The following is a 26,303-nucleotide window of genomic DNA, read 5'->3' as shown; positions in this document are numbered from 1 at the left end:
GTGGTGGTGGGGTGGTGGTGGTGGTGGTGGTGGTGGTGCGTGTGTGTGTGTGTGTGTGTGTGTGTGTGTGTGCGCACATGTGTGTTTGCAGTTTTAGACGGGGAGGTCAAAGCAGTTGAGTCTCCTGAAGACTGCAGTGTATTTTAGTTTATTTAATTTAGCCAAGGAAGGCTTTAATGGCTTGGCTTAAATTTTTCTGAAACAAGTCAAATCTGGAAATTCTGAATCCAAAGCAAAAGAAACCTCAAAAACTTCAGAATGACCAAAAAAAATTGAGGAGACAGAATCAGGGGTGGCCATGGCATTGGAAGCGTACCTTGTCTTTGATAGGTTTCATCTCCAACTAACATCACTGAGAGGGTGTCAGAAAGTGAATGAGGCTGTGGCTTTATCCACTTGGGGAGCATCTTTGTAGAAAATCCCCCAATCTTTGACTTGCCCTGGCCATTCAGGATCGTTCGAGGCTTTTCTTCTTCCATCTGGTGTCCTTGGGGATAGTAGGGGATGACAACTCACATTTATTGTGTACCTACACCTGTCAGGCACTTTGCTAGGGGCTCTGAGTATGTTTATTTAATTTACACTGTTCTCACGAAGAATTTATCAAAGTCTTACTTTATGGGTTAGAACACCGACATTTAAACATGGAACTAGAAAATTGTGCAGCCAGGATCTAAACCCAAGTGAAAGTATATCTGAAACCCTGCTTCTATCAGTTAGTCTCAGCATCCATCCATAGATACCAGTTGGCAGGAAGTAGTAGAAAGAAAAGAGAAGTAGGACTCGCTGGATTACCACAAGGTCCTGCGAATTGGCTGACGCGCATGGCTGGATGAGGAGTAGATGTATTGGGGTGATTGTACATGTCTTTGCTGACTGTGCATGACGTACAGCAACTTCTGCTGCTTCTCCTTATGTTGTTGTCCTTGGGAATGGGGATAGGCATGGACCATTCGGGGGGCATGAGAGCTCGTCTTCCCATTGGGGCATCCATCCTAGGCAGAGGTGGAGCTTGACTTCAGTGTGTCCTGGGTTCCTGGGTTTCGTGCACGTTGGAAGGAGGGCGGTGCATGGGTCTCTGTATAGATAATAGGGTTGGGGAGAATGCATGCAGACGTCTGAGACCAGACAAAGGTTTTTCAACAGGGGATTGAGTGAAGAGTTGAGTTTGAAGAGAATCCTAAGTTTCCTGCCTGCCTTTGTGAATGGAACCCACAGACTGACTTCATCCAGTCTTGGGACTGCTATTAACAAGAAGCAGAAAGTCTCTGGACCACATCTTCTTATGGTTATACTTAACGTTGATATCACTCTGTGACCTTGTGTCTATTTGTAATGTACATTTACATACTTCTCAGAAAAAAAATTAAGTAGAATCTTATTTTATGCATAAGGTGGGCTCTTGGTAAAGTGGTGTGGTAAGCAAACCACCGTTTATGTGCACCAGAGAGAGCTGCTGTAGCGAAGTGAAGAATTATTTTGGGATCTCCAATAACCCTCTCCCGTTTTCCTTTTACTCTAAAGGAGGATCTTTCCACCTGCAACGCAGTTATTTCCTTGGACTTCTGTAACATATTTATCCAGAGGTCTCAGTCCACGTCAAGGCAATGTCTCTTAGTTTCACAATATGTGTCATATGGATAGAGAGAAGTTATTACTCTGTCATTTACTCAGGATTTTCTTTACCATCACAATGTCAGAATCACTTAAGAGTATACTCCAGCCCCTTGAATGTCCCTTACTGTGGTATTCCAGCTATTGGATGTTGGCTGCCCCATCAAATCCTGGTTCTTTTCTGCTTATAGCCTGTTATCTAGTTTCCCTCCATCACTTTGAAACTCACGAGCTAAGGAGAAAATCATCATTCATCTTCCTCCATAGGATACTCTTCCCTGACTTGTCTCCGAGTCCCCTCCCTGGCAAAAAGAGGCAAGAAAGCAAACTACATTTTCTTCTAAAATATGAACCCGTTTCAACATCAGTTGACTTCTCTCTTCTGCATCCGTGTGCTCTGTGGTGTACCAATTTGGAACAGGAGTAAAGGTTAGAAATGTCTGCTTATCTTTTAAGCTGACAAGGATATTCCTTCTTTCACTGATTACATACTGCCCACCCTGCCAGTCACACATTAAACGTCTTAATTCTAGAAAGGACTTAGTTGCAGCTAGAAAGACAATGCTGGGGTCTTTGACCCAAGTCTGTGAGGGTACATGGTCATAGGTGAGTCCCAGTATGGGAACTCGCTTGGAGACCCAAGGCACACCCTTTACACCAGCATGCTGGGAACCCAAGGATGTATCTCCTCACCCCAATGAACCCGGTTTTTCTAATTAACCTGAAAACACATACCTGTCTCTTTGCACACCCAAGGCACAAAAGGAGAGCTCAAGATGAGCTTTTTTCACCCCCTCTCTGCAGGTTAGTGTTTTTCAGCCATCACGGACGGAGGTTGTAGGGTGAATCAAGTTGTGGTGAAGTTGTCTATGAGCTAGAGAGTATTCTAAAACACACTAGGACTTTGACGGAGTCAAAAACCAACATAGTTGAACAGCGTTGAAATTGTGGGATATGATTTTTCACCTTTTTGTTGCTATTCCAAGTCTTGCAACGTAAGAGAGTGAAGACGGGCCTTTTGGGAGGGAGCCTAATACATTGTCCTGTGGGAGGTGCCTCTTAATTATGTGGCGTCTCATGTCCTTAAGTTCAGGGAAATTGGTTGTGTGTTCCCAGGGTCAATCCTTTGGGTTCTCACCTGGAGATTTATCCAGAGATAGGAGCTCTGCCCATTCAATGGTAATTAATCTTTGAACTCCTGGTTCTCTTGGCATTGCTCTCTGATGATCTGAAAATAGATGTCTCAGATCAGAGCAAACCCCCAGAAGAGCATGCTGAGAGTTGCCTGGTATGGGGTGGGGCCCAGGGCTTCACGTGAAAGGGCTCTGGGGAGCCAGAGGGAAGATGACAGAGAAAAGAAGGGAACCGTCTGGTTGTGCCATAATGCCGCTCATTAGCAAAGGTGCCCTAGCATTTTTGATGGGATTCTATACTCCTTGTTCTGGATCTTATCTTCAAAGTTGGTCAAGTCCATTTGCTTCCACAATTCTTTGGGTACAGATGACTTATGAGAAATCCATATGTCTGGAAGGATTGTGACAAGACCTCCTGTCTGGAGATGCTGGTGGAAATAACATAAGTTCCGCTATCTCTTTTGCCTGGGTCTGCTGGGCTGGTCCCTACCTCTCTTGAGCATTAGCTAGTTCCTCTGATTTCTGCCACCTCCTCCCATGCTGGCATTTGTGGCTAACCCTAATGGAAACTAGATGTCTGATGCGACCTGCAGCCAATCGCACTGGTTTTGGGCAGGTGCAGTCATACAAGGAAAGCTTTCAGTTCAGGTGCTGGTCTCAGAGCCACATGTGTGTGACGCTTGGTGGCTGGTGAGACCCTGGCATGTGGGTACCAGCACGCAGAGCAGGAAAGAAGAAAAGTGCACTCGGGGGGTGAGAGAAGGTATATTGCAATTCCATCCTAGCTGGGCAAGCTGGTTTCTATCTGGGCCTCCGGCATCTCTCTGAGTCTTGCTTCTTAGGTTCATTTCTAGAAATCGACATTTTATTCCTAGAAATAAAGATGAACTTGAGAGTTGAATTTTCGACTGTTAGATCAAGATTCTTTTGGCTACAAGTGACAAAAAACTTAATCTATCTTAAGCAAAAACGCAGTGTATTGTCCCAGTAATCACCAAATCCAGGTTTAGAACTTATTTCTGCAGTGGCTTAATTCTAAGACCCAAATAAGTCACCAGGCTGGACATGTGTTGCTAGCTCTCTCCCTCCTTCCTTCTCCTCTCTACTCAACCTGCCCATCATCCCTCCATCTCTCTCTGCCTTCCTCTTTCTCTGCCTGAAACGATGATCTTAGAGAAAGAGACATTAATGGGAAATAGATTTCCAAACAATCAAGGCTAATGAATTTTGAAAATTATGATGATACATGCTGCAGGAGCTGAACAGATTATCCGGGACCTAGTTGATCACTAACAAAGACTTGTCTTCATCAGGGAGTCCTTACCATGGGGAGCCCAGCTGAAATAATCAGCCTCACTTCTACAGGAGTCAGGCCAGGCATCACGCAGAGAAAATCTGCAAAGCAAAGACCAAGGAAGCAAAGCCCGTGACTGACTGCTTTTTCCAGTCCGTCTACGAGGAGGAGCATATGATGTTTTCCAGTGTCATTTTTATGAGCATTCTCTGGGCCGATGTTGGCTTCCATCTTCCTTCATTGAATCTGCAGATTTAGATATTTCTGAATGAAAATCCTCGTTAGCTTTTATGGGTGTTTTTACAGAAATCAAATTCTGGGATTTCTATCATACTTCCCCAAATCTGCCACCTCCAGCCCATCAACTTATAGGCTTGAAAACTTTTTTTACAAGCGAGTCTCCCTTCAACTTGAAAATGCATAAGACCTCTGACTTGGGGGTGCAAAAGAACATTGGTTTTGGAATCAGAATAATTTAGGTGTGAGGCTTGGATCTTTCACTCTTCAGCCTTTTGAACTCACATAAGTTGCTTAACCTCTTCCTCCCTTTCCTTCCCTTCCTTCCTTCATGCAATGCTTTTGATAATAATAATTTCCAGAGCCAAGGCATATTGAGAGGAGTGGATGAAGCAGTGCGTTTTGTCTTATCTATCATAGATCCTGGCCCAGTATAAACACTCAGTAAGTTTTTGTTCTGTATCCCTGTTCACTGGGACAAGCCTTCCACCTCTGCCCCAACCTTGAAATAATGAAAGAATCTCTTTCTACCTCTGTTGCAGTGGAGACCAGAGGTTTAAATAAATTAAGATGAGGGCACTATGCTTGAGGATTGCCTACCCCAGACTTAGTCTCGCTCTACCTCCTGGGGACTCACTAAATGACCCTGAGTAAGATGTTTCATCCCAGTTTCATTAGAGACAAGAAGCCCACTTGCCCTTATCCTCCTTCTACGCTTTTGGAAACATGAATGTGTACAATAGAGTAGGAATGCCTTTGAAAAACACCATCCAACTGTGATTACTGGCTTAGCATTTAAGACTTTCTCCTGGGTTCATCCTCGGAGCAGTCTTCCCCCTCCTTTTGACCTTGAGGGAGAAGCCAAGAGGTAGGGCTTGTTTATAAAGGGAGAAGGGGCAGCCCACAGCTGCAGGCCTCAGATGATAGCTTGGGATGCCAGATGCTGTGTGGAGAGAAAGCTCCTCCAGCTCTTTCATCTGAGATTACCCTTGGCTCACACCCTTCACTGCAAAAAGGCACCCTGGGATCCAGTTGTAGAGTAGTGGGCTGTGTGGAACTATTGGGTCTCAGAACTCTAACCTTCTCCCAGGGCTGGGAGGGGCATCCAGAGGTCATCTAGTTTTTGCTTCACCGAATCACCGTGTTTTGGAACTAGATGACCTCAAAGTCAACTAGCCCAATTCTCTTCGCTCACCCTACCAATTTTATAAATGAGGACCCAGGGGCCCAGGGATGAGCCAGGTGGTGTGATGTAAACCTAAGGCAGGGCCCTGGAGCTCCCAAGTTCTGGCCCATTGCTCTTCTTGTCTTTCTTGGAACACACACACACACACACACACACACACACACACACACAAACTCTGGAAAGCCAGACTGCTGAGGCTGCTGTTGTTGGGAAGGACCTTGAGCTTTTGTTCAGTGCTCCTGGTATATTGATGAAGATAAGAAAATTTTGCTTTGGACAATCTCATGCCGATTTCACATGGAGAAGAAGCGTAGCAATCCTCTGGTCCAATTCTTTCCTTATTGCAGATGTGAAAATTGAGACCAAAAGGAAGCACAGGGCGCCAAAGCCGCAGGGCGACACCCTGGTGGAACTAGGATAAGAACTCAGTTGACCTGAGTCTCAATCCAGTGTTCTTTCCACTGGGTTCCACGGCTTCCCTTGGTGTCAGATCTTCCTTCCTGCTGCCTTCCTCCCAAGATGCTGGAGGCCACCCATCACTGGAAGCGGGGTGGCTAGGTTAACTAGTACTGTTTCCTGGAATTTCGTAGGGGAAGGGCTAACTAAGAACCTGTGATGCATAAAAATAGTAGTGGTATTAACAAGTTGATTAATCACTTGGCAGTTCGAAGAGTGATTCAGCTGCTATCTCCTAACCGCAGGCTTCCCTGAGAACTTAATCCTGTTATTTTTTCTAAGTTGAATCCCCACCTTTACATGAGGATGGAGAATGTTATCCACTGGTTCATGTTTGTGGTCCTGCCAGAGATCCAGCCAGTGATCTGTGAGCTCTCTCCTCTCAGGCACCAAGGGTCCTGCCTTTAGAATCGAAGGGTCTTGTTTCATGACTCCGAGAAGAATCCCTCTTTCTATTGGGTGAAGAGGAGCATTCAATTCTCCAGAAAGGTTTGAGTGTGAAAAGTTGTGTATTGTTCACCTTCTTGCCCTAGTTGGAGCTGCTCCAGCAACTAGTCTGTGGAGGGATTGCAAGTTTAACTCCAGCTCAGGGAAGCTAGATAAGGCAGCCTCTAGCCTAAGGAGGAGGTGCATGTTTTTTATGTCAGGTCCCATGATGATCTTCCAAATTCCCTTTGCCTGGGACGTAGCCATTGATGGTAGGCTTCTGCTGTGATATGTATTGTTTACTGAAGTAATTAAAATATGCAAAGTGTTCCCTGTCCCCCATTTTGTGCTTCTTCCCCAGCCACTTCCGGCATTTTTTGTTGGCAGTTAATAAAACAAAAAGGTGGGCCCAAAGGCCCAAGTCTCCCTCAGGTTAGAATGATTAATTTGGAGAGGTTCAGAAGTAGCAGATTTTACCTCTAGCTACAGCCGTGCCTTTCTGGCTGATGTGTTCAACCTGCACTAAGCGCTGTAACTGAGGGACGGCAAATGCTTCATGAAGAGCACAGGGCAAGTGGAGGGAGAGGGGAGAAAGGAGGCAAGGGTTGTTTGCTTCTTGTGGTACCACAAAAGCAAAAAAGACTTCTCTTTCTCGGAAGCCCAACACTGAACGAGCCATACCCAAGGACACCTGAGATTTAGTTCCTAATCCGGCCTCAATCTTTACCATCACCAAATACCCCCGTCTACCTGCACCCACAGAAGTTCAAAACCTATCCCCCTATGTTATCTAAATCCTCGATGTGGAGTACGCTTCTTGCAAATATGTGCTAAGATAGCAACGCTACTACACACCCATAGTGCTAATGGGGACCGTTGTATTGACACTTGCCATGTGCTGGATACTGTGCCAAATGCTTTACATGGATTATTTAATTTAATGCTCATGGTCATTTTAGGAAGTAAATACCAGTTGTTGTTTAACATATGGAGAAACCGAGGCTCAGAGAGGTTAAGTGATTTCTGGAGGTGACATGGCTATGAATTTGCAGCCTTGTGTCTAATGCTGTATCGTGATGTTATACTGCCTTTGCTGTGCGATCTGCTTAAGGGTGGGCCACCTTCTGTTCCCATTCTGGGGACCAGTTTCTGCACCCAGCAGCTTTTTTAATGGGAGATTTTATGCTTTTTCAACAGCATTGAGTAGAGCGTGCAGGGTGCAAAGATTGTTAGAGGCTTTAGGTCTTACCTTCCACTGACCCAGAAACAGCTACCTGCCTTTTCCAACCTCTGGCCCAGAGAGATGAGAGATGTGTGAGCCACATGCACCATGACCTGAGGGTTCTCACAGTGAGGGAAGTGGGAAGACCGCAGCTGGCCAGACCTCTTTTAGAGACAGTTCAGAAGCAGCCCCTCATGACGGCAGGTGTCAGACCAGCACAGAAATCCCTGTCATTATAGGAAATAATACTATACATCAGTACTTTCAACGGTAGTCTCGTGCTACTGGCTAGGCTTTATAAACATTCTCTAATTAGTCCTCACACATTCTGTCTGAGCTAAAGATCAAATAGCACCAAACAGAGGCTGTTTTAAACTGTCTGTTTCTGGGACAGCTGATTTGGGACCCTCGCAATGGAAGGGCAAGAAGGTGTTCCCACGACCCAGGCACTGGGTCTGCATAACAGACATTATAAATGACGGGTCAAGTGTGCCAGGCTGTTGGAATCTTGAAATTAGAGGGAAAAAAAGCCTTCAGTTAAGAAGGCCACATAGTCTAGCCTGTCATTCAAAGCTTAAGAGGTGGGGACTCAGCCTGAGCTTATTTACAGATAAGGCCTCATTGGCTTTCAAGGGAGGCTATTCCAGCGATTATTAGAAAAGCTCTTTCTCTCATGGAGCCATTGGTGCACATCTGCTGTCTGGTCACCCCTGCTCCTGGATGGAAAGCCCAGGCTTATAAGATGATATCATAAAACTAGAATCGTGATTAAAAAGTCAATGCTGTCGTCTTAAGGCTGGTGGGATATTCATTCAATAGGAAGTATTATTGCTATCGTTATTAATGTCTCTGAGAAGATGGCTGGAGGAGACAATTATAATTCGTTTTGCTTTTGGAGGAAAAAGATCCCATCTTAAGTCTTTGCTTTTTAAAATTCAAATTATCTTGTTCTTCCTTTTTTCCCCTGAGGCCTCTCTCATAGGCTGTGCAGCCACTAACCTGCCCGGTCTTGTCTTCCCTGAGATTCACGTTAGGTGCACTTCCTAAGTGTCTAAACCCTGCTTTGGTAAACAGCCAAATATTCCAAGGATCCGGGTCTGGTGGCCACACTGCTCCTGGAAGCTTCTTTTAGCCGTTCCCAGTGTTTGTAGGTCGAATTGTCTTGAACCCACAAAACCCCTAATGAAAGAGATTTGGAGTGTGGCAGTGGATTGACTTTTAGCTTGGCCTCTATCCACCATGGACTTGCTGACATTCCATTCTTGAGCTGGTTTCCTTATCCATAAATCAAGAATGGTGTCTCTTTGTTGTAAGGGTCACTGAGCAGAATGTCCAAGTCCCTGGAAAAATTGAGAGGTGCTATTCATTCATTAAACATAGACGTTGAGAAAGTAGCATCTTTCAAGAAAGATTTTGATCCAAAGTCACATGCCTGAGCATGTGTATTGAAAACCCACCATTTCTCTGTTCCATTTAATATCTCATTTAGTGTCTGTACATGTTCTGTGTAGCTGCATTATTGTCCCCATTTTATACCCTAGAAAGCTGAGTCTTCAGAGGTCAAATACATCCCCTAGGGTTGCTTAGCTAGTAAAGGGTATTGGCCAAGTTATAAATTATCCTTTTTGCTCTGTTGGATCTTCTGTTTCTTCATCCTATACACACATTTTCAATAGGAGTTGTTATATTTTTCAGATTTGGGGAGACATCTAAATATTTAGCAAAGCCTTTCTTGCTTGAAAGGGATTATCTTATTTTTGCTAAATAAATCTGAATCTAAACCAAAACCTATCAGTGCCTGAGCTGTACAGGGTAAATTAAAAATCTAGATTGATCACAAAGAGGCTTTATCCTCCTGCCTTCCTTTACCTATTGATGTTTAGCAAGCACTTGGGGTCTGAATGGATCAGTCTGGATCCAGTGTGGTCCATGGATCTGAGCTGAGCTGATATCTCCAGCTTTGTTCAGCAAGTCGGGCCCTTTTAACAACATCCCTCAAGTTTGCTTCCGTGAGAAGATATGAGTGCAGCCAGGAGGCTCCACGTCTGGGCATTTGGAAAAGAAAACCAGAGCCAAGTCATTTTTCAGCCCACATCTTTGAACTTGCAATGTAGGCTCTATAAAAATATACATTGTTTGGGGCAGTAAAGGACAATGAGTTCTCAGAATGAGCGCCAGCATTTACACAGGATTTAGAAAGAGGAAAACAAAAGGGGAAGTTATAAAAGGTATGTGTCCTGGGGCTTCCGTCTGAGGACTTGCTCCCGGCAGATGCAGCTCTAGGTAAAGAGAGTTGGGCAGAATCACAATGGGCCTCTTTATCCTCTGGGCTCACACTGCTGAACAACTTGGCTCTTAAAACTCCTTGTATTTTTGGAAAACTCCAGTGGTTTTTCCTAATCCTGGGGCTAGAGGCTCAGCCTGAAACATCCATTCCACCAAAGTTCTCTTAAACGGACATTTCTTGCTTAAGCCGTCATAAAGCCCTGTTTCGAGGGAGCGGTGCTATAATAGTGTCTTTGTGAGTTTCCTCTGCACTTTCCCTCCAAAGAGTTCCAAGCACCCATTAGACCTGGGACCGTGATCTTCAGTTTGTGTCTATAAGAAGTTACATAATAATTTGCCCTACTTGATTGGGAAGAGGAAGAGAGACAAAAAGAAGCCAAAACAATTTTGCCTTATTAAGTCAGAAGTCTGATGTCACTATAGAAAAATCTCAGTCTTTTGTGTAAAGGTTTCATCCGTGAAATCTCTGCAACTGGTATGAAGCCACAGACAGACACATATTTATGAATGCACACACACATAGATTGTAGATCTAAACCAAACAAATACTCAAGCTAATATATCCCGAAGGCACACACCATTACAACAGGAGGAAACTCAGAGTTCTGCCAGGTGACCCAAAGTCCGTACACATCAGTGAGGAAAGGAGACTATAGATCCAAAATTTAAACTTCATAAGATTCAATCTGTGTGTTTTTGATTTGTACACCTTTATGTATGTATGCCCTTCTCCACTAAAAGGTTCACACTGAGAACAAGACTCTTTGGAACTTTGGTTCCATTTCATTTAACTTTCCTTAGTGACCTTGAACAAGTCACTGCCTCTCTTCCAACCAAGGTTTGCATGCCCTTAGGGGGATTAGGTAATTTCCAAGGCCCTTCCCAGCCCTGTGTGTTCATGAGCTATAGCTTTAGTGTTGAATCTCTCCTTTCAGACCTTGGATTCTAAAGAACTTGGATTTGAGGGGCTGGACAGTGTGCAGTTGCAGTGCAGACTGGTCCCCTAAAGATGCACCAGGAATCCAGATGTCATCTGGAGGGAAAGAGTATAGGTTCAGACACCAAAGAAGCATGCCTAGTGAATGATCAAATTTTAGAGCTGGGCAGGGAGGTGAAAAGCTGGTTGAAAATACAGCATCCTCAACTCAGAAGACCACACTGGAGAAAGTGAGGGGAGAAGGAAAGAGGAGGAGGAGAGAGAAGTTAGAACTGAGAGAGTTCCCTGAGGGCAGGCTGCCATTTCAAAGGCTCCGAGGGCCTCCCATATATGTGGGGATGGAGCTATTAGGAGAGCCCAGCAGTTGGAGTGGGGTGGGCAGTGAGAAGGGTTAATTCCAGGAAGGAGGGCTCTGCCATTCTGGCGAGTTTTGAGGCTGTCAGCAAAGCTAACCAACTGGTTTAGAGTGAAATCATTTATTTTTGCTATCTTGGAGACAGGATGCAAGGACTTTGATATATACACACACACATACACACACACACACACACACACACACACACACACTGGACTATTACTCAGCCATGAAAAAGAATGAAATAATGCCATTTGCAGCAACATAGATGCACCTGGAGATTATCATATTAAGTGAAGTAAGTCAGAGAAAGACAAATATCATATGATATCACGTCTATGTGGAATCTGAAAAAAATGATACAAATGGACTTATTTACAAAACAGAAACAGACTCACAGACACACAAAACAAACTTATGGTTACCGAAGGGATTAGCAGGGGACGGGTAGATAAATTAGGAGTTTGGGATTAATGTGTACACACTACAATATACAAAATAGGTAAACAAGGACCTACTGTATAGCACAGGAAATTATATTCAATATCTTGTAATAATCTATAATGGAAAAGAATTGAAAAACTACAGGTATGTGTATATATGTGTGTGTGTGTGTGTGTGTGTGTGTGTGTGTGTGTGTGTATAACTGAATCATTTTGCTATACACCTGAAACTAACACAACATTGTAAATTAACTATACTCCAATTTTAAAAAATGGTTAAAATGAAAAAAAAAGCAAAAAAAAAACTTTGGACCTTTCCTCCTACATTTAGGTCATTTATTTCAAGAGGTGTCAGAGGGAGATTTCACCAACTTCATATGTTCGGGGCATGAGTGACAGACCTGTTTGTATCCATGACTGTACTCACATGCATGTGATTGACATGCACATATGTTCATCTAAACAGTCTCCTTCCCGATGTATGGATGTATGTGTCTGTATTGGATGTAGCTAATACTGATATGCAGCCCTTGAAAACCCCAGACCCTCGAGAATAAGAGTGGCAGTGATTTTAAAGACTGTGTTTAGTGGCTGGGACTCCTACCTGGGGCATGTTCAAGGTGACTGGCCCCCCCCCCCCCCGCCGCCGGCTGACGAGCTGCTCAGATGAGCAGAGCTGGGTGTAAGAGGCAAAGGTACTGGGGCATTTGGGAAACGAGGAGACTTTCCAGGGGATGAAGAAAGCATATATGCTAAGCCTTTTATTTTCCTTAATGGATATGGAGACTCTTCTATGTGCTGAGACATGCAATTAAGAGAGATTAAAATTGAATAAGTAAAAAATAATGGCACCATAAGTGACAATCTTTATGATAATCTCCTGATTAGGGTATTTTGCCATTAATGTACATTGCAAAGTTTCTATAACTCTTCAGAAAGCATCTGCCATTCTCATCTGCTTTAACAGATTTTGACATGGCCCATATAGATTAGTGATTACAGAGGAAGCTTGAATCCTTCCATTGGTATCAATAATGCCCTGTATTTGCTCACCTTTGCTGGGTCCTTATTTCTTTATCTGGAATATATGGGTCACTTTGTCTCCTTTATACCTTGTCAGAATTATGTGAAGATAGACATTTTGAACTTCTGGGAGAGAAGCGGGCTTCCATATGTGCTTTGAAGAAGCTGCCTCCTTTTCTGTGTAATTAGATGCAGAGACCTGAGAGCTTTCTCGAGCTCAGCTGAGTTTCTCTTTAACCCACAGCAGTGGGTTCCCTCTGACTGCAGGGAAGTTGACATCATTCTATGGAAATAAGCAAGACAATTTCCTTGTTCAGGAAAGGCAGGCTGCGAAGAGAAGGGATGGCTGTGGGGAGGGTGGAGGTTTGCCTCCCACCAGGAACACTCTGCCCCAGGGCATCCTGCCCCCAGAAGGAAAAGGAACCTGGCAGCCTCTGCAGCCATCCTGCTTTTCCACCCTTCAATCCCACTTACTCCTGGCCCTCAGGACAAGGCTGGGAGTGAGGGCTGAAGGCTTGAATGAAAGAAATGAGGCTGGAGGATTTCAGGCAAGCACCTGAGGCTGGAGGTGAGGCTGTAGTTTTTGCTTTCCTCTTTTCACATCCTCTCCCAGGATATAGCTGCAGGCCTGAGGATGGGTGACATACAGCCTTGGGGAAAGATAAACATTACACCCTAGATGCCCAGGCTCTATACCTGTCATCTTCAAACTTTAATACCCCTAAAATAATTTTGAAAAACCATGTATGTCCCTTTGCCTGTTTTAAGTTGCCATCTAAAATCGTCACCATACTTTTAAGTATGTCATTTCCACGGCGTTGTAAATATTGACATTAGAAAGATACATCGCTCCTTTAATGCTAATGAACTTTAAATACCAGAGCAATTTGACCTATCATCTATAAAACACATGAACAAGTACTTAAACACTCAGGTTTACATGGTTCCTTTTTCTTCTTGAATTTATATTTTCATTCCAGTTTCCCTACCAAATTTTATCCTTATGGCTTCCCATTTTATGCATGAAAGGCTTTTATTGGCCATTCTGTCACAATTTAGTGTGACAGAAATATGTACAAAGATTTAAATATAATTTTTAATGCCCAATGATCATAAGTTTCTAGATGTTAAGAGATTTGGATTGAGTTATCATTACAATTATTAGTAATACACAGAAATAGGCAGTAGATCAAAATAATGTATATATATCACAACTTTTGATGAATGTGAAAGATAAGGTGTACAATATTTTTGGAAATACCTCTTATATTTTTCGATTAGTTTGTATTCATTGATGAATATTATTTATTGCTAAGGTAGGGAATTAGATTAAGGTTCAGGATCAATTCTATTACTGTTTTTTTCATTTTTATAAATATAAGAAATGAGAAACGTTATTCACAATAAACCGAATGGGAAAGGAAAGAATTTTGTTACTGTAACGTGACAATTCTTCGAACTCATATCTCGTTTTTTGCCTAAAATCACATATTGGTCTCTTATCAAAATTTCTTTTTAATCTTCTCTCAGCTGATAATTCTTTGAAGTCTGTCCCCCTTCAGTGGTTTGAAAAGAATTGGAAACCACCAGACTTGCAAAAGAATTTATTTCCCAGTTACTAGAGACATTCATTTTCAACACCCATACCAATATTTCACAGAGTTTATTCATTTGTCTTCTGTAGGTTTTCTATCCTAAGATTTAGAATGAGTGAGAGATTTGTCTTTCCTTTTGAGAGTGGCAGGCGTGTGTGTGTGTGTGTGTGTGTGTGTGTGTGTGCATGCACAATTGGGCAGGGAAATTGCTGGACCACAGCGAGTTCTCAGTGTTAGAAAAAATCCATAGGAGACTTGAGGATCTGCATAATCCTTCAAAACTATCCTTGCCTGGGTACCCATTGGAAAGACTTCATGTATCTCCAAAGTTATGTTATTGAAAACATTTCAGTGGGCACTGCAGTCTATCTCTGCCTGTTACACTCCATGGAAATTTTAGGCAATTACCCCTTAGGGGGAGTGAGAACGACCTGAGCTATACGTAAAGAGAGCATTTCCCTGTTGACAATAACAAAAGAATGGAAACAACCCAGTCCTATCAATAAGTGGATTGATTGGATAAACTGTGGTGTGCTCATGCACATGGAGTGCTATCTAGCTATAAAAGGAATGAGAGAACCCCAGTGGGGGAAAAGAAGTAAAGTATGTAACAGGTATGGTATCCTACTTTCATTTATGAAAGTGAGGAAAATGAACATAATCCATATTTGCTTATGTTACAAACAATAAAAGAATAAACTAAAAACAAACATAAAATGGTTGCCTCTGGAGGGAGGAGATCAGGGTGAGGAGAGTGAACAGAGATGGAACTAGACTTAGATTTCATGTACCTTGATTTTTTGGTTTGACTTTAAAACCATGTAATGGTTTTTGCATCTTTGTAAAACATTATGTCGAATGGGAAAGAAAAAGCAAAGCAATTCTTAAAAATCAAAAGCAAAATGAAATGGATAAACCTGTGTATTAGGTTGGTGACTTCGTCTCTCAGAGAGGAATTGCTTCACATGACTTTAAAACATAGCAATGTTTTAGGTATGTCCCTAGTAGGTATATCTTAAAGATGAAAAGAACTGCAAAGACTGTAGACAGCTTTCAGCAATCATGCTGTTAGTAAAGATACTTGAACTGAATTTGAAATATATGTATTAGGATAAAGCAAATAAGTAATACTACTAATGTAAGAATCAAGGTTTTCAGCATAAGAAAAAAAGTACAGATATAAAACCAAAGTCAAGTAAAAGCTCTGTAATCCTAAATTTGAGTTGGAAAAAGCAATATAAACTCCTGAAGTATTGTCTTTCGAAAGAAAAGTTTTTCCTAGTTACTTCCATTATAAGGACCCAGAAATACTGACCAACCCAACAGCAGTGAGCATTCCTGGCTTCCATAGTGTGGTCTCTAAATTCCATTGTCCACCAAAAGGATCCAGGGTTCCTTGAAAAAATGACAGAGTCTAGGGCCAGGGCAGCAAATGGACAAGATGAGCCTAGGATATTTTTTCTTGTCCAAAAGCAAGGATGCTATCAAAGACCACTGGGGTTTGGTGAGAGGTGCCAACTTGAAGAGGCTGCTACTGGCCAAAGATTGAACAGTTGAACATCAAAAAGAGCAATGATAATTGATGGAAACACTTCAAATGTATTAACACACACACACACACACACACACACACACACACACACACACGTGCGCGCGCGCATGCGCACACACAAAGAATTGATGATGCTTCTCAAAACCAAACTAAAACAAAACAGTGTAACCAAATAGTGAAGGAAAGTTTCTAGTATAAACTGTTATCAGTGTAACCAAATAGTTAGTGAAGGAAAGTTTTTATTCATAGGAGATTTCCAGCTAATCTATGCAGAGGGAATGCTAGAATTAGAATGTCACCCTTTTAAAGCCACTAATGAAGTAATGGATCTGGGCAATGATCATCAGTGGCTGCTGACATTGTTAGGTAAAAGGGAACTTTTTTTTTTTCTGGTACACAGGCCTCTCACTGTTGTGGCCTCTCCCGTTGCGGAGCACAGGCTCCGGACACGCAGGCTCAGCGGCCATGGCTCACGGGCCCAGCCGCTCCGCAGCATGTGGGATCCTCCCGGACCGGGGCACGAACCCATGTCCCCTGTATCGGCGGGCGGACTCTCAACCACTGCGCCACCAGGGAAGCCCTAAAAGGGGACTTCATAAAGGAAGATCAGGCTGACAGCACCCGAATCCACAATAACAGAGGTGGTGGAAGGTATTACTCAAGGTAGTGTAATCCGAAGCTCTCCAAGAAGTTATTTTATTTTTAGACTCATTTCTTGGAATTTTCGCCTTATTCCTATATATTTCCTATTTTAAAGCTCAGCTTTCAGATCCTTAATGTATCTCATTGAGAGCTTGGATCATTAGCAAGAATTTCTCAGGCAGTGCCTAGGCAAATTACCTTATCTTCATCTGTGAAATGGGGATACTAGGGAATTCTACCACATAGGACGAGAGAGAGGATTAAATGTGGGGTGTGTGTAAACATCCAGTGGCTGAAATTCAGTGTGCATTAATTAGGACTATTTTTATTAAGATTATTATTTCAGCCCATTGCTTGCCTGGCTAGGTTTCGCTATGGGGATATTTGTCAGTATTTTTTTTACCAAGGAAGGATTTGACCACTACCTTTCCCAGACTGTATCTCTCCAATGTGGGAGAAGGACACAAGAATGCAGGTAGCTCTGAAGGAAAATCAGTGTAGTCTAGGTGGATCTATGGGAAATATGGACAATCTAGGAAATCAGGTTTGCTCTGCTGCTCACTACACATAGGGCACAGTCATTGCACTTTACGTGTATTATTTTTTGTATTTAGTGATGCTCAGTTGGTTTTTATATACATCATCTCACTTTAGATACGGCCGTTGCTTGACTCCTATGTTGAAGATGAGGAAACTGAAATTCAAAGAGGTTAAGAGCTTGTCACAAGTCACATCAGGGCTTCCCTGGTGGCGCCGTGGTTGAGAGTCCGCTTGCCGATGCAGGGGACACGGGTCCATTCCCCAGTCTGGGAAGATCCCACATGCCGCGGAGCGGCTGGGTCCGTGAGCCATGGCCGCTGAGCCTGCGCGTCCGGAGCCTGTGCTCTACAACGGGAGAGGCCACAACAGTGAGAGGCCCGTGTAGCGCAAAAATAAATAAATAAGTCACATCAGAATACAAGCTTCTGACTTCCAACTTATTACTTTTCATTGTTATATCACAGTTCACTTGAAATGCTTTAGTCCACTTCTAGAGGAATGTCATATAAACTTCACCCACATTGGTGGTGCCGCCCAGAGAAAATCTTGATAAAGTTCTTAGTGGTACCTCTGTGGCCAATTAATACCCTTCTGATAATTTTCTGCCCAGACGCTTAAGCTCATCAAAGTTTACACCAGCACATTCAAATTTCTCTTACGGTAAACTTGGAAATTTCAATTTGGAATGGCTCTTTCAGATTGTGTATAAAATCATCAAATGAGGCAAACAACCAGCATCAATTTGGAGGAACCTGTTATTTACCATTTTTCATCAAGAAAAATGTTCCCATATTCCTAACCTCTTTTTCTTTTTATTCAAGAAACCAGGTACAATAAACCATTCCACTAGATTCTATCAAAAACCCAATTTTTCTTCAAAACTAATATTTTGATTTAGAATGTAAATAAATTAGGTCCACTGGTTTTCCTTTAGTCATATGTTTATTTTTTTCTTTTATTGTTTAAAATTTTCAAATGTGGCACACGATTATGATAAAATTACAAACAGCATAGAAATACATACTATGGTAAAAAAAATGGAATTTTCTCTTTGGTCAGTTCTCACTCTCCTTTCTAGAGAAAACCACTGGTTTAATGGCTATATCTCTGGACCTTTTCTATGCATTTACAGAGTTATATAATACATTATTGCCTTTTAATATATTTGCTTATGCATACACATTTTTTTTTTTTTTGCGGTACGCGGGCCTCTCACTGTTGTGGCCTCTCCCGTTGCGGAGCACAGGCTCCGGACATGCAGGCTCAGCGGCCATGGCTCACGGGCCCAGCCGCTCCGCGGCATGTGGGATCGTCCTGGACCGGGGCACGAACCCGCGTCCCCTGCATCGGCAGGCGGGCTCTCAACCACTGTGCCACCAGGGAAGCCCTATGCATACACATTTTTACATAAATGAGAATGCTAATATATATTTTTAATGTTTTGCATTTTCATTTACTATATCCTAGACGTATTGACATATCACTCTACATAACTCTACTGTATTCCTTTTAACTGCTGCATATACATTTAATGATGAACAAATTCCTGCCCTTAAAAACAATGAAATAAAATATCTTCAACGAAGTATTTTTGCTTACATGAGCAAGTATTTTTCCAAGACTTCTAGAAGTAAAATTGCTGGATTAAAAGACACTTAACATCTTTAGTGTGGACAGATTCTGCCAGGCTGCCCTCAAAAAAAACTACCCCAGTCTTAGCAAGGAATAACTCTTCCTCAGGACCTCTCATGCACTGGATGATACCAGTCCCTTCATTTTCCCCACATAATATTAAAAAAATGTGTCTTTTATTGTTTTGACATTTCTTCATGTGTTTGTGGCCATTTGTAGCTGTTTTGTGAATCATCTACTCTTACCCTTGATTCATTTCTCTGTTGGATTTCTTGTTTTTAACTAATTTAAGGAAGCACTTTATAATATATGGATTTTAATTCCTTGTTACATATATTGCAAATATTTTCTCTGTCATTTGTCTTTTAACTGTGCTTATTTTGTATTTTGCCATGCAAAAGTATTGAATTTTATACCAGTGGTATCTCTGAATTCTGTCCTTTATGGCTCCTTGAACATGTGTCTTATTTAGGAAGGCCTTCCTCTCCTGAGGTTATCCAAATACTTTTCTAAGTTTTCTTCTAATATGATTATTGTTTTGTTTTTTATGTTTAGCTCTTTAATCCATCTGGAAATGATTTTTGTATATGGTGTGAGGTAGGTATCTAAGTGTACTTTTTAAATGAATAGTTCATTGTCCCAACACTGATTACTAACCTATCATTTCATATATTAAATTCCAGTATTGATACATGGGTCTGCTTCTGGACTCTATTTTGTTCCATTGATCAGTGAAATTGTCTATTGCTATGCCAGTAACACAGTGTGTTCATTCCTGTAGTTTGATAATATGTTATGCTATCTGATACAGCAAATATCCCTTGTTGTTCTATCTCAAGTATATCTTAGTTTTTTTAATCAAATATTTACTCCTCTCAATGAATTTTGGTATCATATTGTCAGTTTCCATATATCATTCCATTGAGGGTTTTATTTAGATTGTGTTGAATTTTTAGATTAATTTTAGGGAAGAATGAGAGGTTCATGATATTGAGTCTTCCTATCCAAGGAAAAGACAGTCTTTCCATGTATTCAGATCTTCTTTTATGTTTTTCAATACTTTTCTTTACATAGACCTTGTATATTTTCTGCTAAAGCTATACCTAGGAATCTTAAACATTTTGTTATTGTTGCTAATGTACGAGCATGTTCATTGAATTTTGAAGTCATTTTACTAGTGCATGAGAATAGTCTGATTTTTGTATATTCATTTCATGTCTGGGTAGCTTACTAAATCATATAATGGTTCTAATTGCTTTTTAGCTAATTGTCTTAAACTGTCATATCATATGCGAACAATGGTGTTTTGACTCCTCCTTTTCAGTATTTTTACCTTGTTTTTATTCCTGCTTTATTGTAGTGGCTAGGGCCACCTGAAAAGTATTGCATAAAATCAGTAATAGAAGATACCTTCTAATATGATATTTAGTATATTAAATACAGGAAGTTACCTTTTATTACTAATGAATTAGGGCTTTTAATCAGGAAAGGGTGTTGGTAATTTTGGGCATCTTTTGAAAGAATGGCTTTTCTTCTTTTATTTTTACCTTATGTTTACTTTATTTCTTCTCTTGGAATTTCAGAGTTCCTGTGAGGATAATATGTGATTGGTTTTTATAAACGCCTTTTAGATAATTGAAATTAATATGCAGCTTTTTCAGGAGGCTGAAATGTACATGCATCACTCATATATATCAATTAAAACTCATTTCTTTTATTTTTTAAATGTATCTTTATTTCTGTTGTCTTCTTGATCTATCATTTTGCAAAATAAGTGTTTTAATTTTCCATTGTAATTGTAGCTTTGTTAGTTTTCCTTTATTTATAACCTGTTTTACTTTTTATACATTTTTGTTGCTATCTTAATTGGAGCAAAAAAGCTCATAATTTTCATAATGGCGAATTTTACCATCTTCAAATATAATATAGACCACTTTGTATCCATTTAGTTCTTGGCTTTCTGAAATTTTTTCATATATGCATTCAATTTTGATATGTTCTATATTGAATATATGACATATATTCAATATACTATATATGAATCATATTTTCAATGTATATTATACATATTGAATATTATCTATTCAATATATATTCAATTATACATTGTCATATATTATTATGTATAGTGAATATTATACACATTGTATATTCAATTTTTTTTACTGTTTGTTATATTTTTGTCAAAAGTTTCAGTATTTTCAAAATTTTCAGTATTTTCTGTTATTTCCTTTTAAATATATCTTTTCTAGATAACATGCATATTGATTTTTTAACATAAATGTTTCTCTTATTTAAGAGGTATCATATATAACCCATTAATTCTTATTGTTTATAGTGATATTATTTAAACTTCTTTTTCATTTTGTGCTATTCACTATTATCCCTCCCCCTTTTTGTAGTCTTTTTGGTATTGGTTAGAGATTTTTAGTTCTATTTTCCTGAAACTGGTTTGGAAGCTATATGTACTATTTCTATTCTTTTAGAAGCTACTTTAAAATTTTAGCAAGCACATTTAAATTTAAACTGTTGTAATCAATAACTGATGACTTTCTGTAAGCTCCCTTGCCCTTCCTTCTAAAAGACAGAGCCCTTATCAGGCTTTTGATTATTTCCCTACCTACTCGTCTGTGCACTTATTGTTGAAATTATCTGGAAGTTTCATTCCAGAATATCGTTAATAATAGCAGTGATAGTACTATTTGTATTATTACTATTATTATTTACTTTATGCCTCTATTTTACAGAAATCATTTATTAGTAATTATATTACATTTTACTACCACATTAGTGACCATTATTTAGATTTAAATTGTGTTTTTTGTGGCTTATTTGCTTTGCACTCTTTGTTATATTCCAAGTCATCATATATTTTAGATTCTTTTTCTGTTTTTCTGGAGTACATCCTCAATTTTTTCTTCTTTGTTTTTCTCAAAGGCTATGAGTGGTACACTTTCTGAGTCTGCTTGTCTGAAAGAAACATCTTCATTTGTCTTTACATTTGATACAGAGCTACCTTGATTATAAAATCCCAGGTTGAAAACAACTTCTGCAAATCCATATTATCATTTATCTTCTAAAATACTTCAAGTGGATAGGGCAAACATGATCTCTTTTTTTTTAGAAACAAGGTTGCCCATCGCCAACAAGTCATTCTTTCTTAAGTGTTTATGATTATGATTCCTCCAACTGGCCCATCATAAAAATGAGAACTTTGATTAATACCAATAGTTTCATCAGGACATTTATAGAGAGATTTTTCTATCAGTCGAAAGCAGTTTTCCAACAAGTTTCATGTATTAGCCAGAAGTTCCCATTTCTGATGCTCTATTTATGAATGATACAGTTAGTTCCTGAGTTCTAAAACATGCTGTGAATTTTCTTCCACTTATGCTAATAATATCTCTAACCTCCTGGGCAGTGAGGATTTCCCTAATGTTTTTTCTCAGGAAAGTGTACCCTGAATGTCAGTCACTTCCTCTTGCCCTTGGCTGTCAGATCTGTAAACCCACAGGTGGCTGATGTCCTCCTCGGGCTATTTAAAAAAAAACACTTTCCTAACTGGCCTTTGAGATCTTGCTAAGAACGGTTGTGAATTCTCTTCTGGTCCACCTGATTTCTCATCAGCATGTGGTCTTTCATACTTTTGAACTTCCCTATCCCCTTCACTCAGAACACTGAGTTCTAAGTAGCAGTGAGAAATTCAAGATTGTCAGATAAAGCTAAAGTCATAGTAATACAGATTAGATGCACATGGACCATGCATCTAACCTCCTTGGCCAAGGAGTCTAACCTAATATCTGCAAATACTCTGACACTTGGTAGCCTTGCTCAGTGATTCTGTGACTTCCCTCTGGACTCCCTCTCAAGGTTAGATTTGATTGTAGTACCAGATTCTGAAATCTTCTCTCCCACTTCAAATCATCTTGTAATCTTTCTTTATATTCCATGCCAAGGAACATACCTTCCCTTAGGTGTTATCTCTAATTGCTACTCTAGCTCCCTGCAGTATCGTAGGCTTATCTCCACTGGCCCCCCACGCTCATCACAAAAGTTGCATCATGTTTGGCTATCTTAGAATAAGATGCATCAAGAGGGCATCTGCCTATGAAGAGTGCAGACTGATATGACTGATTCTGGCAATCTGGTCACTGTGTGTGCTTCTGTCTCGACCCCTTTTAGGTGGGAGGACACACCATGCTCCCCATTCGTTGGATGCCCCCTGAAAGCATCATGTACCGGAAGTTCACTACGGAAAGTGATGTGTGGAGCTTTGGGGTGATTCTCTGGGAGATCTTCACCTATGGAAAACAGCCATGGTTCCAGCTCTCAAACACAGAGGTACAGAAAGGGGACAGATGGGAACCTTGATTTGGAGGAAGGCAGAGACATCTCAGGCCAGCACTTAGAGTGTGTAAAACATTAGGTGGGGTTTGGAGCCAGCAGAGCAAATGCTGGCAGAAGCAGAAGGAGAGACCTTCTTGGTAGAAAAAAAATTATAGCTGTAGGAAATGTGCTGTGATTGTCAAGAGAGCATGAAATTAGATGTTGAAACTGAGATGCAAGTCACGGTTCTGTTTGCTCTGCTACACTTAAAAATCACAAATGTTTCACTAAGACAGAAAGTGAAAACAAAAAACAACTATGAGTTTTTCGATTGTGCCATCCTGTGGAAACACCTACTATGCCCAAGTCATCTGGGTCCCCAAAGGCTTTAGGTAGACCAGGCCCAGAGATGTGCAGGAAGGTGAACTGGCAAGGCAAATTTCATGTTACTGATAGAGCTGTGTGTGGACTTCCAGGAATAAGATGAATCATAACAGTAAATGTAATAATATACACATTATGTATTTTATACTTTTGATTTACAATATTAATAAAAAATGCTAGTCATCAAATTTAATAATAGCTAACATTTAGTGCCCGGCATTTTCCTAAGCACATTAGCTTATATTAACTCAGTACTTTTCACACAAACACTTGTTGAAATTCAGGACAAAGGGAGGGGCGCTGCTTGGGGTTCTGGAATGGACTGGCCAGAGGTGAAAGCATCAGCCTGGAGAAGGCTTGGGCCGTGGTCCAAAGCAAGATGCTTCTCAGTGCCATTGTGTCATCCCAGGGAACTCGGTCCAGTCTGCAGACAGTAAAGGGCTTGGTCTCCCAACCCAGCAGACCTATAAAAGATTGCAGTTTATGGTCTTCTGTCTTCCGGGAAAACATGAACATGAGGACCTTTTAATATTAGAATCCTATCTGAATATTCCAGAAAGTGTCTCTCTTCTTGGAAGCTATGTTCATTTTTGCTTTCCTATACCCTGACCGTTTAATTAAGTAAATGTCAAAGACTGAAAAGAAGGCATTTCATTACATTTGTAACGTCTCATCATTTGCAAACTGAATGGGTCCTGACCACATTTCCCAAAATAGGACAAAATATTTTGACGACCTTTAAAAGAAATGTAAGTGTGTATATCAGAACTCATTTGTTATGATGCTTTAAAAAATTATTGTTTTCCTAGGTAGGGAGTAGTGGTAAACATACACGCACATACACATGCATGCATGCATATATACACATGCTTGTGTGCACGTGTTGGCACATTTGCATGCACTCAGGCACACAAGGCACCCTGATCACAGCCCCTATGTAGTTTGGTTGCCCTAGTAAAGAGGGGAGTCTGGGCTGAGGGTTCTATTGGTCTCAGCAGATGACCTGTCCTGGTTACCTAAACTGGCTTAGAGTACCTAACGGGGCTCTTGTGGTAGTCTCTGACACTGCTTGGTAAGGCACTGGCCTTGAAGATGGGCTTCCTACCCCCGGCCACCGCTTCCACGCTACCAACACCAGCAGTGAAGTCCTGACAGTCACTGATAATGAGTTGCTCTATTGAAATTGACAAGCTGGAGAGCCCCACATTGGAGGAGACACCACCCTTCAGTGCTTTTAATCTTAGCACTAGGCAGTGGCTACTGCAGTTTGAACTGGACCCCTTTTCATGGAGGTGAAGGTAATGGAAGGTGGAGACAGGGTTCAAATAAAAACGGGACAGGAACAGCTGGAGACCTTTCAGGCTGGCAAAGAACAGAGCCTAGTGGGCCTTTGCAGACTCTGGGGTGACCAGGACCAGGAAAGTGCTAACACAGTGATTGTTTGACAAAGCCATCTCAGAGTCAGAGTGACATGAGCCCACACTCCAGACAAGGCGCTGTTGAGGGCAGCCTAGGGAGATAAAAACTATATACAGATTAATGGGGGCAAAGAGAGGGAAATAACATTTTTCACATACTCTACTAGAGAAAATTCTGTGTGATTTTATCATCACGGTCTGTCTTCAAAATGAGGAAACTGTGGTTCGGGGTACATAAGTTGCCCAACGTTACAGAGGGAGAGTTAGGCAGAAGTTAAAATAACCTGAGAACTGTAAGATAGAATCTTGAAAATTCACAGTGTCAGCAAAGAAATCTTTTTGGGGAATTGGAATTGAACTGCAAATTACAGGCGTGGTCCTGAGGGGCCAGCAGGGGATGGTCCAGGTGTACATTATTTGCTTTCTTCCTACTCCTCCCTATGGCCTCCCGTTTGGTACAGTGGCTCATACAATCCCTTTCCCTGGCCTCATTTGGTCCTTACAGCAGTCTTAGGAGGTGGTCAAGGGAGACATCTGATCCCCATCTTACAGGTGAGGATGCTGCGATCCTATGAGGTTAATTGACTTTCTCCGGACACCCAGCTGGGCAGTGGTGAATCAGGTGGTTAGTCCTAGTGTTAAGGACTTTTCAAGAAACAGAATACATGGTTTAGTGCAAAGAGCAAGGGAGGATGCGCCTCACTGAGGAAGGGACCTGTGTAATGGCTTAGAGGTAAGCATCACATGTGCGCCGAGGCTGTGCCTGGGAGGGGAGCTTGACAGGAAGTGGGAACCATGGAGGGGCAGAGCTCCTTCAAGGGGGTTTCAAAATCATGCAGGCTCCTAAGAGGGGGTGGGACAGGTCAGTTGCCAATCCCCACTGCCAAGTGGGAAGTGAATGCAGCTCAGTCATCTAGATAAGATTCAGGACTAGAGAGGAAGAGAGAAGTGAAAGGAAGAATGTCTGTGGGAGTTGGAGGCCTGGCCTAAGAGATGGAGAATAGAGGGCAGCAGTGGGCTGGACCAGCTAGTGCTGGATCATGGCCCTTGGAACCCATGCACAGGACAGGCGAGCAACTCTCGTCTCCGGCCCAGCCTCAGGAGGGTACCCCGCCTCTGCACTGAAGCTCATCAGTGAAGTCATTGCCTTCTGCTGCGCCTGAGCCACAGGGCCAAGGCTGAGCTTTGGTGATAGCTTCCCTGTTCTCCTCTCTTTTTCAGGTCATTGAGTGCATCACCCAAGGTCGTGTTTTGGAGAGGCCCCGAGTCTGCCCCAAAGAGGTGTACGATGTCATGCTGGGGTGCTGGCAGAGGGAACCGCAGCAGCGGCTGAACATCAAGGAGATCTACAAAATCCTCCATGCTCTGGGGAAAGCCACCCCCATCTACTTGGACATCCTTGGCTAGTGGTGGCCAGTGGTCGTGAATTCATATTCTGTTGCCTCTTCTCTCCCGGCCTCACACCCCTTTTTTTCCCCTGCACAGACTCTTTTCTTTCATCCTTGACTGAAGCAAACATCTTCATATAAACTCAAGTGCCTGCTACACATACAACACTGAAAAAAAAAGAAAGAATAAAAACCCTGTAAGGCAGTTTGGCAT

At 41.5% G+C, this 26,303-nt stretch overlaps 1 protein-coding gene across 1 annotated transcript in view; it reads left to right on the top strand.

Moving 5' to 3' along the window:
- LOC112391556 (NT-3 growth factor receptor-like) overlaps positions 1-26,297 on the top strand; it is a 61,663-nt gene extending 35,366 nt beyond the window's left edge. Inside the window, exons 6-7 of the mRNA XM_024732930.1 lie at positions 22,756-22,914; positions 25,923-26,297. Coding sequence (XP_024588698.1) covers positions 22,756-22,914; positions 25,923-26,108 — 345 coding nt within the window. The 3' untranslated portion in view covers positions 26,109-26,297. The remainder of the gene's footprint in view (positions 1-22,755; positions 22,915-25,922) is intronic.
- The last annotated feature ends 6 nt before the right edge of the window (positions 26,298-26,303 follow it).

Source organism: Neophocaena asiaeorientalis, unplaced genomic scaffold (assembly GCF_003031525.2).
Source record: "Neophocaena asiaeorientalis asiaeorientalis breed wild unplaced genomic scaffold, Neophocaena_asiaeorientalis_V1.1 scaffold442, whole genome shotgun sequence".
Classification (NCBI taxonomy): Eukaryota; Metazoa; Chordata; class Mammalia; order Artiodactyla; family Phocoenidae; genus Neophocaena; species Neophocaena asiaeorientalis.
Note: the sequence above shows the minus strand (reverse complement) of the source record. Positions and strands in the feature narration are given on the sequence as shown.